Source organism: Scyliorhinus canicula, chromosome 9, assembly GCF_902713615.1.
Source record: "Scyliorhinus canicula chromosome 9, sScyCan1.1, whole genome shotgun sequence".
Taxonomy (NCBI): Eukaryota; Metazoa; Chordata; class Chondrichthyes; order Carcharhiniformes; family Scyliorhinidae; genus Scyliorhinus; species Scyliorhinus canicula.
Window position 1 is genome coordinate 131,330,481 of NC_052154.1, and position 16,500 is coordinate 131,346,980.

Consider the following 16,500-nt stretch of genomic DNA (forward strand, 5'->3'; position numbering starts at 1 on the left):
AAGCACTAAAACCATCCTGACGATGATCACAAAAAATTACACTCGACTCATGAAACAAAAATTGTAAATTAAATCCAACAATGGGATTACTGCAGAAATGATGCCACTTGCTTCATCATAAACACTCATTTTGTTCTGACAGATTGCACCATAAGTGCTCAACTGATTTACTGCCTTGTACCTTGTCGCCAGCTACCCGTTATCCTGCAGCAACACAACTATTATCTTGCTTACTCTTCTGATTAGACATGCTACCCCCTCAATTACAGCCTCTGACACCTTACCATACACAAAAACAAAAAATGGGTGGATGATTTGGAAAAAATCCAGTAAAACATTTGTGGAATCTCAGCCAAAATGTTACACCGTCTTTTCTCTTAGCTGCCCACTTACCTGCTGCGCATATCAGCATTTGTTGTTTTTATTGAACATCACTGGCATTTCCATTGTACATCAAAATGGTTTCAATACATAATTTTTCAAATAAAATTCTTTATATTCTCATAAATCCGAAGAATATTTTATTAATTTTGTAGTTTAATCTTTTAAATAAAACAAAATCAAAAATGTTTACGAAGGTCATCAACCTAGACAATACAGGATACATTACATTTTGGTTCAATGCCTGCCTTTTTATGTGGCAAAGTTCTCTCTTCTGCTTTTGTCCATGTTGGCTTTTGCTGGTGCAGTGCCACAGGTAGCACTCGCCTCAAACCACACCTCAGAACCATATATCCCTACAATGCAGAGGAGGCCATTCAACCCATGCCTACTCCAATCCTCTGAAAGAGAAACCCAAAAAGGCCATCTCCCGCCCTATCCCTGTAACTCCACATAACCTGTGCATCTCTTGTCACAAAGGGGTAATTTAGCATAGATAATCCACCCAACATTAGCATCGTTGGACTGTGGGAGGAAACCGGAGCACCCAGAGGAAACCCACACAGCCACTGAAAGAACGTGTAAAACTAGTCACCCAAGGCCTGAATTGAACTGGGTTCCTGGCACTGAGGCAAAAGTGCTAACCACTGTTCCGCTATGCCACCTCAAATGATAATTTGTCTAATGGGTAGCACGACATTTCAAAAGTGTGCAAATATAAGCAGGCCATTCCAACATAGGGTTGAGATTGAAATCAAGATCAAATCTGTCTCACTTTCCAAGAGACCACTGAATAGTGAACAGGAAGTGAAATCCTGGTTGAATTTTCTTTCTCTAGCCCAAGATGTTGAGGCCAACTGTTGCCTGCTGAGACTAAGCATAGTAATGCCCGAAGTGCTGTTCAGCTGTAATCAATGAATTTACTGCAGACTAGAAATATTAAGCTGAAACCATTTGTATGGACTACTGGAAAGAGCGAGCATGATTCAAACTATTACTTTCTTGGAAATACATTGTGGAAATTGAGGTCCAGATAGGAGTGGTGAAGGGGATAAACCCTCCTTGAATCAACTGCAGTCACCAGCAAGTACTGATTGAGATTTTCATACTTTCTATACTAAACACTTGTGTGTATTGAATGATGCAATTTATTTCTCAAAAGAAAAGTGTTGACCTCTACAATGTTGTGGCTCATTTGCTACTGTGGCTTTTAAATCATTTAAAACCTGTTCCAATCTCTTGAAGTAAAGATCATCTTTGATCCTCCCATGGATTGCATAGATTAAAATCACCTTCAAAAATACGTTAATAAGTGACTTGTGTATTGAAATCATATAGATACACAACTACTGTTAAAAGTACAGAGCATATAATCTGAAATGAGTAAACTCAATAACACATTGAACCAAACACTTCGAGGTCTACAAAAGATACCTTCTGGTAATGAAATAATTTATAGCACCAATGCTTAGCCTGGATAGCAGATAAGAATACAATTTGATGCAATTTCCTTTTCACAGATTGACCATAATAAGCAACAGAATCACATTCCCATACTCAGTTGGAAACCAAAGCAGCAATATGCATTAGTTATAAATCATACTACTTCCTGAATTAAGTAAAGCTTTATGAGTGACCCCAGATGCCAAACTGAGTCCAATCAGTACATTTTACAGCAGTGTCCTGACCTATCCAGGAGCAATTGGATTGTGTTCCAGACAAATCTTCTGAACACTGCCCAGATTGCTATAGATGGGTAGATTTCCCTGCAAAACTGGGACTCCAGATGCAAGAGATAACTTGGGATCCTTCCAGATGCATTGTGAGTCACAACAAAATTGAAATGTAGATATATGAGGTTGCCATCAAAATGTCACGACTTAGGCCCTCAAAACAAAATAATTGACCTTTTTGTGAAACATCCTGAATTGCCTTCTTGGGTGTCATTAATAACTAAACACAGGAAGAGAAGTGAAATAATTGCCATTTTCCAAATAAAATGCTTTAACTGGAACTGTCTGCACCCTTCAAATTGTACATTAAATCTGTAGCAGCTTGCATAACTGCTTTGCATCTCAAAAGCAAATAGCTAAGCAGAAAGGTACATTGCGAATAAACATTTTTAATTGATTTCATGAATTTATTTCAATGTCCAGATAACGTATTGGAGAACTCAAAGTAGAATGAACACTTTTTCGTGAATGGTCATGTTAAAAACAGCATCTGGCCTAGTCAACAAAGCTGTGTGCAGAATGACATGCCACAGTTATTAAGCTCCAGACTGCATAATCCATAGTTTACTAAAAAGGTACAAATGCTGGAAATCCACGATCTAACTTTGTTTTGAACGCTCACTCCCAAACCACAAACTTTTGGATCAAAAATGTCAAACTAGTCCATGGGAAAATTGTATGATTTAGAGATTGTATTTTACCTCACTCACCCCTAATTAAACTATTCTGTGATAGGGATTTTCAATATATGACATCACCATTTGAGACAGAGAAGCAACTCTTGTTATGAATACTCTTAATGCATCCACTCCTTAAACAGAATTTTTTTTTTTTAAGTTTAGTACAACAAGTGATTAGTGTCGAAACAGGAATTATCACAATTTTTAATTTAAAAAAAAATATTTTTCTTAGCTTACTCCTTGTTGTTGGCCTCAATAAGTTTTTGAACAGGACGTTGAACTGCCCCTAAGTATCCAGGAAGCCTTCCTCTGACCTTCAGATGGCGAACTTAATCTTCTCCAGGAGAAATTCCAAGAGATCTGCAGCTTTGGGTGGTGTTGCCGATCGCCAGCCGAGCAGGATTCTCCGGTGTGCGATTAGGGAAGCGAAAGCGAGGGCGTTGGCCCCCTTCCCCATGTGTAGCTGACTGCTCCGATACCTCGAAGATTGCCACTTTTGGGCATGGTTCACCCTCACCCCCACAACCTTGGACATTGCCTCGGAGAAGGCTGTCCAGAACCCAGCAAGCCCAAAACATATGGGTGTGGTTGGCCGGGCCTCTCTAGCACCGTTCACATTTGTCCTCCACCTCCGGAAGAACCTGCTCATTCGGGTTCTGGTCAGGTGCGCTCTGTGCACCTCTTTGAGCTGCATTAGGCTTAGCCTGCGCAGGAGGAGGTAGAGTTTGCCCTGCTCAGTGCTTCGCTCCAGAGTCCCAGGAATTATCAAAGTTACTACCTGCAGTGTAATCCCAGAACCAAGTCATGTACAACTGCACACAATTTAAAGAAGCTCAGAGCACTTAAGCAGTTACAATATTTGAGACTAATCACAAAGCCAACATCTTGAAACAATTTATATTTGCTTCTTGTGACAAGAACAATACATGAGGAACACTTACTTTGGAGACTCGTTAAGGGGAACTGTACGGATATGTAATTTCTGAATCTCATCAATGGTTCCTATGGTTAAAGTGCTGTTGTTGGCTAATGCTAAGCTGTTGGACAGAGGAACAAGACAAAATCAGAAAGCTTAGGTGATGAGAAATTTCACTGTAGAAATCAAGATTGGAGATGACAAGGCATGGATGAATATCAGCAAATAAAAGATTAACCCTAAATATACATAGAAAACTCTATGTGCAATTAGAAAATTACTTCTGGTAAATGAATCAACATTGAATGTCTCCAGCCACTAACCTATCAGGGTATCCCTCAGAGTTAAGAGGACACATGTAGTTTACTTCCTTGAGGTTAACATTCGAGAAAACAAGCTTGTGATTGCTGCTATAAATGACAGTAGGACGGTCAGAACAGGCAAAAACATTTGTGGTGGACAAAGATCTGAAAGTTCGCAACACTGTTGGCTGGGTCCCCAGTGTGACTTTCTTTCGGTCACTCAGCAAACCTAATTTAAAAATACAATATAAAAACATACGGTTATTGCTATCAGTAATAATCATAATTAGAATTCATTTGTTGACTTTCCCTGTTCAGATTTTCTTTCCTCTGCTGAACTGCACAACGTAGGTTTCAGTTCCAAAGGCACTTGCTACCCTCTTGTATCTTAGAGAAATAATTGTTCTTTTGCACCAGCAAACTACTAGAGTTTGTGTGACTATGGTGGAGTCTGATCACATCCGCACAATCACTTTTTAGCAGAGACATCCGGCTAGTGATCAAAACCAGGGTACCTGACATTTTTTCTCATTAATCCACAGACAGATATGTATATTTAATGTGCTCATCATACTCCAGCTAATTCAGGGGGATCAGAAATAAAACCAATCTGCATTAGCCATAGAACATTACAGCGCAGTACAGGCCCTTCGGCCCTCGATGTTGCGCCGACCTGTAAAACCACTCTAAAGCCCATCTACACTATTCCCTTATTGTCCATATGCCTATCTAATGACCATTTGAATCCATTTAGTGTTGGTGAGTCCACTACTGGTGCAGACAGGGCATTCCACGCCCTTACTACTCTGAGTAAAGAACTTACCTCTGACATCTGTCCTATATCTATCTCCCCTCAATTTAAAGCTATGTCCCCTCGTGCTGGACATCACCATCCAATGAAAAAGGCTCTCAATGTCCACCCTATCTAATCCTCTGATCATCTTGTATGCTTCAATTAAGTCACCTCTTAACCTTCTTCTCTCGAACGAAAACAGCCTCAAGTGCTTCAGCCTTTCCTCGTAAGATCTTCCCTCTATACCAGGCAACATCCTTGTAAATCGCCTCTGTTCCCTTTCCAATGCTTCCACATCCTTCCTATAATGCGGCTACCAGAACTGCACGCAATACTCCAAATGCGGCCGCACCAGAGTTTTGTACAAATGCAACATGACCTCATGGCTCTGAAACTCAATTCCTCTACCAATAAAAGCTAACACACCGTACGCCTTCTTAACAACCCTCTCAACCTGGGTTACAACTTTCAGGGATCTATGGACATGGACACCGAGAGCTCTCTTTCCGTCCACACTACCAAGAATCTTACCATTAGCCCAGTACTCTGTCTTCCTGTTACTCCTTCCAAAATGAATCACCTCACACTTTTCTGCATTAAACTCCATTTGCCACCTGTCAGCCCAGTTTGCAGCTTATCTATGTCCCTCTGTAACATCCTTCTGCACTGTCCACCGACTTTAGTGTCATCTGCAAATTTACTCACCCATCCTTCTACGCCCTCCTCCAGGTCATTTATAAAAATGACAAACAGCAACGGCCCCAAAACAGATCTTTGTGGCACACCACTAGTAACTGGACACCAGTCAGAGCATTTCCTATCAACCACCACTCTTTGTCTTCTATCAGCTAGCCAATTTCTGATCCAAACTGCTAAATCACCCTGAATCCCATGCCTCTGTATTTTCTGCAATAGCCTATCGTGGGGAACCTTATCAAACGCTTTACTGAAAGCCATATACACCACATCAACTGCTTTACCCTCATCCAACTGTTTGGTCACCTTCTCGAAGAACTCAAAGAGGTTTGTGAGGCACGACCTACCCTTCACAAAACCATGTTGACTATCTCCAATCAAATTATTCCTTTCCAGATGATTATACATCCCATCTCCTATAAACCTTTCCAAGACTTTTCCCACAACAGAAGCAAGGCTCACTGGTCTATAGTTACCAGGGTTATCTCTATTCCCCTTCTTGAACAAGGGGACAACATTTGCTATCCTCCAGTCTTCTGGCACTATTCCTGTAGACAAAGATGACTTAAAGATCAAAGCCAAAGGTTCAGCAATCTCCTCCCTAGCTTCCCAGAGAATCCTAGGATAAATCCCATCCGGCCCAGGATACTTCTCTATTTTCACACTTTCCAGATCGCTAACACCTCCTCCTTATGAACCTCAAGCCCTTCTAGTCTAGCAGCCTGTATCTCAGTATTCATCTCAACAACATTGTCTTTTTCCTGTGTGAATACAGACGGAAAATACTCATTTAGCACCTCTCCTACCTCCTCGGACTCCACACACAACTTCCCACTACTGTCCTTGACTGGCCCTACTCTTACCCTAGTCATTCTTTTATTCCTGACATATCTATAGAAAGCTTTAGGGTTATCCTTGATCCTACCTGCCAAAGACTTCTCATGTCCTCTCCTGGCTCTTCTCAGCTCCCTCTTTAGAGCCTTCCTAGCTAACTTGTAACTCTCAAGCGCCCTAACTGAACCATCACGTCTCATCTTTACATAAGCCTCCTTCTTCTTCTTGACAAGTGTTTCAACTGCTTTAGTAAACCATGGTTCCCTCGATTGACCACTTCCTCCCTGCCTAACAGGTACATACTTATCAAGGACACGCAGTAGCTGTTCCTTGAACATGCTCCACATTTCCATTGTGCCCATCCCCTGCAGTTTTCTTCTCCAGCCGATGCATCCTAAGTCTTGCCTCATCGCATCATAATTGAATTTCCCCCAGATATGACTCTTGCCTTGTGGTATATACCTATCCCTTTCCATCGCTAAAGTAAGCGTAATTGAATTGTAGTCACTATCACCAAAGTGCTCACCTATCTCCAAATCTGACACCTGTCCTGGTTCATTACCCAGTACCAAATCCAATACAGCCTCGCCTCTCGTTGGCCTATCTACATACTGCGTCAGGAAACCCTCCTGCACATATTGGACAAAAACGGACCCATCTAAAGTACTCGAACTATAGTGTTTCCAGTCAATATTTGGAAAGTTAAAGTCCCCCATAACAACTACCCTGTTACTTTCGCTCCTATCCAGAATCATCTTTGCAATCCTTTCCTCTACATCTCTGGAACTTTTCGGAGGCCTATAGAAAAGCCCTAACAGGGTTACCTCTCCTTTCCTGTTTCTTAACTCAGCCCATACTACCTCAGTATTCGAGTCCTCATCAAATGTCCTCTCAGCCACCGTAATACTGTCCTTGACTAACAATGCCACCCCTCCCCCTCTCTTACCACCTTCCCTGAGCTTACTGAAATATCTAAACCCCAGCACCTGCAACAACCATTCCTCGCCCTCCCCTATCCATGTCTCCAGCCAGTTCAAGTAGCCAGTTCCCATACTTAGTAGCACATCTAACCATAGAGACCTTTATTTTATAGTACGTATTCAAGGGAAAAGACAGTCAGTGCGGAGATAAACTAGCTGATTTTCTTCAACTGTAAGGCATTTGTAACGCTAGGCTGGGATAAATAATGTGGATTCTTTAACAATGGAGCGGACGACTTCCGGTGGCAGCCATGGTGTGAAGTGGTTGCACATTTGGTAGCTCCGCTTGTGGCGGTGTTTTTGGACCTTTTCCCCGGCTAACAGGTGGACTTGTTGATGGAAAAAGGTGCAGAAGGGGTGGAAGAAGAGTGGGATTCGTGGACCAGAAGTGGTTTTAAGTAAAAGGAGCAGCTGGAACGAGAAGCTGTGCCTGGGACACAGAGGAGGTTGGCGGAGGGTAAGGGAATGGCCCTAGCGTCTCAGTGATCTATGGAGCAGCTGGTGGACTTCTTGAACAAGAAGTTCACCCAGCAGAGGAAGGAATGTCTGGAGGACCTGGCGAGGACAGTGGATCCGCTTAAGGCGGGGATCGACCGCGTGAAGATGAGATTGGAGTCTCAAAGCTAGGCAATCCAGAAGGTGAAGGAGATGGTGGGGGAGAATGAGGAGCAGCTTACTTCGATGGCGGCCGAGATGGGGATTATGCGGGATATTCAGAGGCGGCTACAGGAGAAGGTGGAGGATTTGGAGAACTGGTCCCCAAGTCAGAACCTGAGGATCATGGGGCTGCCGGAGGGCAGCGAGAGAGGGGTTCCGGGCTCGTATGTGGCCAGGATGTTTGAGACATTGCTGGGAGAGGGGACCTTTGAAAGGTCCCTGGAAGTGGACTTGGGCGCACAGTGCGCTGATGAGGAAGCCGCACAGTAACAAACAGCCGAGGGTGATGGTGGTGCGGCTGCACTGGTTTTCGGACAAGGAGCGAATCCTGAGGTGGGTCAGGCAAACAAGGCGATGTACCTAGGAGGGCAGTGAGCTTAGAGTGTACCAGGACCTGGGTGCGGAGCTGGCCAAGAGGAGAGCAGGCCAAAACTCTTATTTTCTCTGTCTGCAGTCCACAGCAGTCAAAATCAAAATGAAAGCAAAACCAAAAACCTCACACAGCCACAGCCCAGCTCCATCCACACAATGACATCACTGAAGCCATGTGATAAGACAAAACCTTTCTTAAAGGGACACTGCATGACACCACTGACACCTGGGAATTCTTGACTCAAACCCCCCCCCCAACAATTCTTCCCTCGTCTCGTTCAGGGGCGAGTGGGCATACATGTTGCGACCTGGTTAACAAAAACAAAAAATCAATGTGTCAAGCATTTACTGTTGGACTGCCTTTCAATTTTCCTTCCTCAGAGTCTTATAGCAAACAAGGAGACCATATGGCTCGTGGCACACATGCTGGTTCTTGGAAAATTAGTCCCACACCCCTGCTTTTTTTCCCCTCAAAGCCCTGAAAATGTTGTCTCCGTCCTCTTCAAACAATCCTTCAAAATCAAGGGTAATTTGCTTTCACTCCAGTTCAATGGCTCAAGCTGACAAGTCCAATCAACCTATTACTATACACCTCACTGTTGACACATTTCAGTATTTCATATTATTTGCAAACTTTGAAGTTATGTCCTGCATACCCAAGTTCAAAAGAGGTAATTGTCCCAACACCAGCCCCTTGGGAACATCACTGCATCTTACTTGTTTTCCAGACTGAAATGAATTACTTACCACTATTCCCTACAGCCAATTTCAAATCCACAGTCACAACCCCTTTTATCCCATTAGCTTCAATTTTGCTAATTAGTCTTTCAAGTCAGAAAAATACTTTTTTTTAGCTCGATATTTTCTCTCCTTGTTACCCAAGATCAGGAACCTTCCAGCTAACAAAACCACAAATATAAATTTAAATCCTTTCTTAAATGATAAATATAATTTTTATGGCACTTTTATGCAGCAAGTCTATACAGTAATGTCACTATGAGCTTTGATAATAACTGTTACCATTCTACTGTAAATATTTGGTGCAGCTACATTTCCCCCGAGTAGGAACCTATTATTACTATACCTGTTTCTATTTCAAGTCCAAAGTAAAAGAGAGCACCGTCACCCAGAGCACACAGCAGGTAATGGCTGCCTTCAAATGTTGTCATCAAAATGGATCGTGGAATGATCTCTGCAAAAAAAAAGAATGGCAGGAAATGGAGTCGGGAAGTGGTTACATTTCAGAAAATAAACAACAGTAAACAAGGATTGGTTAACAGAAAAAATATACGTGATTTATTTTTAAAAGTACGCAGATCTCAGCCCTCCCATAAAGTCTGCACTTTGTTAGCTGCTTACTTTTGGCTCATTTCAACTTTGCAACAGCAATATACTGTGCATACGTGAACATAAAAGAAGGCAGATTAGCAGTACAACAGTGACAGTAGTAGAGTTCTAGAATGGAAAAATATATTTCACTCACTTTATGTGCAACGGCCAAACCAAAAATACAAAGTTATATTTGACTGTTCTTAAAGTCGGACGTCTAACAATAAAAGTGCATTTCATGATCTAATACAAGAGAAGATTTTACCCACGATACAATATATTATGCAATATTGTTGCAATTAATCTTAAACATGTGCACTTTAGAAGGACTGCGTAGTTATCACAGGAAACTTCATAACTTTGAGCTTGAAACAACAGGCATGACGTATCAAAAAAACTAATGATGGGCCCTTGAAATCTTCTGAATAGTAACACAGCTCTTCCGGGTTTTTCCCCATGGTGCAACAGTTTTGCTGTCGTCTTCCTTGCTCAAACTTTCTCATAATTAGACACACGAATATGATTAAAACAAGTACATTTACTCAACCATATATATCTTTTCATCAAGACCAGCTTATTGTTGCCAGGTCCTTAGCTGACCTGTGATGCACAAAAGTCTTAATTTTTTTTAAATTCAGCCAGTTTTAATATTAATATTTTATCCTTTACTGCTCCATGGTAAGAGGTTTAAAATATAATTGAAAGAATTATAATTCCTTTCAACAAATCCTGGCCTATGATAAATAAAAGGACAAAGTGTTTAAAATTCCGAAATATTAAATAAGTCCCAAGTAAAAACTCAATAAATCCAACAGTATAAAAAGTTAAGTTGCATCTCTTACCTCCCCCAAGCATTTCTTTATGCAAGGTTTCGAATGATGGTAGTTTGAGGATCCGAGCTGAAATATCTGTCCAAAGCCCGACAGAGCACAAGGGTGACATACTGCTACCCTCAGCCAATGGAGTGATGTCCAGGCAAGCCACTTCATGCTCCATCTCTATAAAGCTGGTAGAATTTTTTAAAAGATAGTTAATTTCCACTGCTATTTGTCTCCAAACTCAATATATATACAGAAATGTTAATTATCTTTATGAAAAAAATCTTTCCCTTAAGGGTTTAGGGCTTTCTGTTTTACAAATTAAGGATTCTCATATCAGAAATCCATTTGTCCCCCCATTCTGTCTTCCTTGACACCAACACAAGTCATCAGTGAAACAGATTAGGTTACAAAATATGAAGCAAAATTGACCACCTAATTTTCCCATGATTACAGTAAGCTTTGGAAGAGCAATGAATAGGATGATACGATTTTTGAGCAGTAATAAGAGTAAAACTATGTTCACACTTTTACATATACACTGTTAGTTTTGCTTTGAAGTTTTGTTTTCTTTGAAGTTGCACAATTATGGTCAATGCAAACAGCTTCATTTAATGTTATGGATTCACAAATGAAGTGTTATTGACAATGGGAGAAGGGATGAACTTGAGCAGCAGATTGTTATTGGTTTACAACATAAGACGCTTTAAATTAATCTTAGATTGATAGAATGAAAGTCATTGATTATTGCTATACAAGAATCAAGTTTCCACAATTCCAATTTAGTCACCAAACATTCTTGCTTAGAAATCAACATCGAACCGTTACGGAGAAGAGTCACACTGGACTTGAAACGTTAATTCTTATTTCTCGTGCCAGAGACGCTGCCAGACCTGCTGAGTTTTCCAGTATTTTTTGTTTTTGTTATTAAACCAGGATCCTATCTGCCTACACAGACAGAAAAAAAAGATCCAATAGCACTACCCGAGGAAAAAGAAGGCACACTCTCCCTGCGTCGCCATGGGTTTCCTCCAGGTGCTCCAGTTTCCTCCCAGAGTCCAAAGAAGCGCAGATTAGGTGGATTGGCCATGCTAAATTGCCCCTTAGTCTCTAACAGTTAGGTGAAGTTACGGGGATAGGGTGGGGATGTGGAGTGCTCTTTCGGAGGGTCGGTGCAGACTTGATGGGCCCAATGGCCTCCTTCTGTACTGTAGGCATTCTATAATTCTAATATACCCATGACAACATTTATCACTGAAGTGTTTGCGAAATCTTGAGAATATAATAGGGGTCTGTCAGGAAACAGAAGTAGTTTTAGATCATCTAGATTTGTATTTGCGGATATTAGAAACAATCATTTTAAGTAAGTATATGAAAAGGTTAAAACTTTAGTTAGCTTCACGTTAATCAAAAGTGCCTGCATGTCTGTTTTGGTCACTTTAGACTGCCTGAACTGTAATTAAAATGTTTACGACGTGGCTTCCAGTGTACACCATGGAGTAAGTGGTCACACAAAAGGCAGCTCCTGCCCAAGATTACAGAAAAGAGCTTTTTTAAGCAATACGGGGTGGAATTTTGATGAAAAGGCGTAGGTGAATGTTGGAGGAGTACTTTCCCCCAGGAATGGTATGTTTCTTGGTTACCAGGCCCGCAGAAACAGTGGAAGATTTGGCTGAAGCTACAGCAGAGACAAAAGCCTCTTCCAGCATGCAGGCGGGGGTAGGGCGAGCTTAAAGGCCTCAAGCTGACTTGAGGGCCTTTATGAAAGCTGAATTCTAGCAGCAGAGGGAACAACTGTGAAAAGATCTCACCAAGGCCACTGAAGAAGCGGTGACGGCTGACTTCTGGTGACAGCGGGAGGGAGGCAGCCGCGCGTTGGAGGGCTCCCGTTCGGGAACGGCATTGTCGGGGATTGACGCCCGGTCCTAGGGGCAGCGAAGGCAGTGAAGGCCAAGAGAAAGTACAGGGAAGGGATATGTTGAGGTCCAATAAGAAAACGGCTGTGAAAACAGCTGAAAGTTCGTCGGGGAGTGGAAAGGTCACCGCGGGGTCACCAAGGAAAATGGAGGCTGGACCATCTGGGGAGGCCGCATTGCTTACGGCTGAAGAAATAACTACGGTAATGGCTGCGGAATTCGAAAGGCAGTTTACAAAATACATGGAGACAATGAGGAAGGGGATGAGGGAGGTTTTGAGTGTGCTGGTGGAGGAGGCGATTTCCCCGGTGACGATGGCGAGTGCAGTGGCGGAGGTGTGGGAGCAAGGGGAGGCGCTGAAGGAAGTGGAGACGACATTATTGCCTACGTCGATGGGGAAGGAGATGCGGAAGGTGCTGGAGATTAACAAGGATCTGCGAGGAAAAATGGAAGACCAGGAAAACAGGTCCAGGCGACAGAATTTGAGGATTGTGGGGCTGCCCGAAGGAGTTGAAGGGCCGAGACCGACTGAGTATTTTGCTGCGATGCTGGCGGAACTATTGGGGGAGGGGGAGGATCCCTCCCGATATGAACTGGATCGGGCTCATCGGTCGTGGAGGCCTGTACCAAAGGCGAGTGAGCCGCCAAGGGTAGTGACTCTGTGCTTCCGTGGGTACAGTCTGAAGGAGAAGATCCTGTCCTGGGCCAAGCAGAAGCGGATGGTGCAGTGGGCTGGAGCTGGTATACATGTATACCAGGACTTTACGGTGGAGCTGGCGAGGAGGCGGGCTGCTTTCAACCGGGTGAAGAGGGCACTGTACATTAGCAAGGTGCAGTGCAGCATTGCATATCCAGCGGAGCTGAGGGTGACTTACAAGCTCAAGGACTTTTATTTTGGAACGGCGGAGGCAGCGGAGGAGTTTGCGAAGGCAGAAGGACTGTGGCAGAACTGAGAAATTGAGAAAAGACCATGTGCCGATGTAACCTCATGACTGTATTTTCCCTTTTTTTTGTTTGTTTCACTGCGTGCGGGTGTATGGGCTACAGGAGCCAATGTTGTATATATTTGGACAAGGGAAGTGATGGGACTTTCACTCGAAGTGAGGGCTCTTTGGGGTGTAGTTGGATATGCGGGGTTTGTGCTCTAAAAGTGGGATTTTTGGGCTTTCCTAGGGTCGGGCAAGGGGGAAGGGGGCTCGGGTGGGGGCCTCCATGCTGGCCGGTCTATGCCGGCCAGTGAACGGGAGTGAGGTGGGGGGAGGGGCTGCAGCCATCGGAGCCTGGCAGAACAGGGTCCGAGTGGTCTAGCCGGGGTGGAAAGTTGGAGGGAAGGAACCGAGGTTGGGGGAAGGAGTTTTACAAGAGGTAGTGGATGGGAGGAGGAGTTGGGAAGGAGTGGGGTGGGGGGTTTACAACTTTTGGGCATCATGTACAGCACTCTTTCAGAGGTTGGATTACGTTGTGTGCGTGTGTGTGGGGGGTGGTGACTATAAGCGGTCCCGGACTCCTTTTTCTCCTTTGTTTTTTGTTTCCACCATGGGAGGGTTTGTTTTATTGGATGCATATATTGACAGGTGAGCTGTTGTTTGGGGTGGTGGGAGGATGGGATCGTTGTTATTGTTAAGGGGATTGATTTTGTATTTGTTACCGTTTACTGTTTGTGGGTGGTGTAAATATTGGAAGAAAATGCAAAAATGGAGAATAAAAACATTTATTAAAAAAAAATGTTTACGACGTGAAAACAAACAGGGTTTAAAGAAAGACTAAGCTGTTGCTCAGCAATCACCTGAAAAGCATAAGCACTCGTGGTTCATTTGGAACCAGGTATCTGAGAAGCAACTCTCACAGAAACTGCCAACAGAGGCAGGCAATGGAATGAGGGCACAAAACAGTTCCAGAAGCTAAAGAACAGACAGTTCCAGAAACTAGGGAATAAAGCATAAGCCCCAGGAAGGATTAAGTCAAAGGGACAAAGAACTGGAATCTGAACACTGTACTGTTCACAGAAGTGAAAGAAAGGGATAGAGAGAGAGACTCCCAGTTAAAGGTAGAGCTGAAATGTGCAGTCTTGGTGAAGTTAGCCAGCGAGAATCAGACATCTGAAGTAGTCCCATGGTTGCTGACACCTTAATATAGCCTGTGAAGCAGTGGTGTTCTGTTGGCGTGTTTGGGTACCCAAGAGATTGCATAGAAGCTTAAATGCATCTGGCAATCCAAGGCAGAGGAATAAAATGAAATGACTGAAACGATAGATTGAAATCCTGGAAGTGTATCCTTGGTGAAGGTATCAGAGAAGAAGTGTCGTTTGGGAGAAGGTTCTCGTGTGTTTTTCAAGAATGGAGATTGGAAACACTCGTGTGGAAGTCAGGTGCTGAATTCTCAATTTGGAACTGAATTGTATGTAATTCGTGTTGTCGCTGTGGGCGCTATTTGATCCGAAAAGAAGGAAATGCAAATGAGCAAACACTTTGCCCACGTAAATTGGAAGCAATTCCCATCTCCGCTGGTGTTCGATTCGCTGGCACCAGAATTTGTGTTGAAGAGCATGACAAGATGGAGCTGCTTCTAGGAGCTCTACTCACCACGTGCTCTCATTCCAGCTATGAAGATGGCTCAGAGAAGACACGCACCCCCAAATTTCAGGAATTTGAAGTGGACCCATTGCTCGATGCCACTGAGGTGGAGGGGCACCCTCACCCTCTTCCCTAGGATAGGCTACAGACTCATGCCTGCCCTTCTGAACAGCAACTGGGACGTGGCGGCAGAGGCAGTCAGTGCTGCCAGCATCACCAGGACTCCCGGCATATAATGCCAGAAGATGATGAGTGACATCCTTAGGCCGAGCATCCTGGTGGGCCTGGTCCAGATTGAAATGATCTAGCCCAATGCCGGGGTGCAGAGGACATCCGCCACAGCTCGGATTTACCATTGTGCGACGTTTGCAACATTCCACACAGGTCACCGCTCAAGGCCTAGAATGAGCCACGGCATAAACACTCAGGGTGACCGTAACCTTGTCGGCCACCAGGAGCGGTGTGTCCTTCTCCAAACCCCCGAAATGCCAGGTGAGCCACAGGTGTGTGTTGGGGATGGTCATCATGTGCTACCAATCACCTCCCTGCGAAGAGGATTGTGTAGGAGCTGGTCCTACAGCTGGGGGGTGAGCGAGGGGGGCGTGAGTTTGCTGGCATATTAGCTGCAGCGTGATGCAAGTCCTTGTGTAACACACAGGTTGTGACAGACAGCTGGTCACGTTTCCTGGATGGGAGTAAGGCTGCAGTGGACAGGCATGGCATGCAGATAGCTTGTGATCCGGAGGGGCAGGCTAGCTGGTAGTGTCACGGGTGAGGCCTTACTCAGAACCACAGAAACCCGGCAGTGCTGAAAGAGGCCATTCAGCCCATCGAGTCTGCACCGATCCTCTGAAACAGCACCCTATCTAGGCCTATTTCCCTTCCCTATCCCCATAACCCCACCTAACCTTCATATCCCTGGACACTAGGGGCAATTTTAGCATGGTTAATCCACCTCACCTGCACATCTTTGGACTGTGGGAGGAAACCGGAGCACCCGGAGGAAACCTGCACAGACAAGGGTGATTGTCTGTGGAATTTGCACATTCTCCCCAAGGCTGGATTTGAACCTGGGTCCCTGGAGCTGTGAGACAGCAGTGCTAACCACTGGGCTACCATGCCACCCACAAGAGGAGCAGTGTACCATGGCGGACTCCAAAGGCAGGTGTCCTTTGGTTGGGGTGAGCTCTGGTAATCCTCTGTTTAATCTAGAGTGGGGCTCCGCTTCTGTGAAGTGCACGGAGGAGTGCCTACACCTGGTCGGCCAGTGATTGAACATGGCCATTCCTATCCTGTTCATGATGCTACTGGGTTGAGTGGGTTCCCACATGACCAGAAGTTCTCCGAGCATTTACAGAACAGAGTGAGCAACAAGGTGTGAACATCCAGAGGCCTCAAAGGGGTGTGTTTAAATTTCATATTGCAGCAATGGCGGTCTGAGCCAGGTCACCCCTATCCTGAGAGGGGAACCCCGAGTGCACAGACTTGGCACCAAGTTGTTCCCCACTACTCCCTGTGGC

At 44.2% G+C, this 16,500-nt stretch overlaps 1 protein-coding gene across 1 annotated transcript in view; it reads right to left on the reverse strand.

Annotated features, from left to right (window-relative positions):
* Positions 1 to 16,500, reverse strand: part of ddb1 (damage-specific DNA binding protein 1) — a 181,695-nt gene that overhangs the window by 72,066 nt on the left and 93,129 nt on the right. Inside the window, exons 14-17 of the mRNA XM_038807595.1 lie at positions 10,516 to 10,679; positions 9,429 to 9,536; positions 4,034 to 4,241; positions 3,736 to 3,831 (exon numbers count right to left, since the gene is read on the reverse strand). Of these exons, the coding sequence (XP_038663523.1) occupies positions 3,736 to 3,831; positions 4,034 to 4,241; positions 9,429 to 9,536; positions 10,516 to 10,679 (576 nt within the window). The remainder of the gene's footprint in view (positions 1 to 3,735; positions 3,832 to 4,033; positions 4,242 to 9,428; positions 9,537 to 10,515; positions 10,680 to 16,500) is intronic.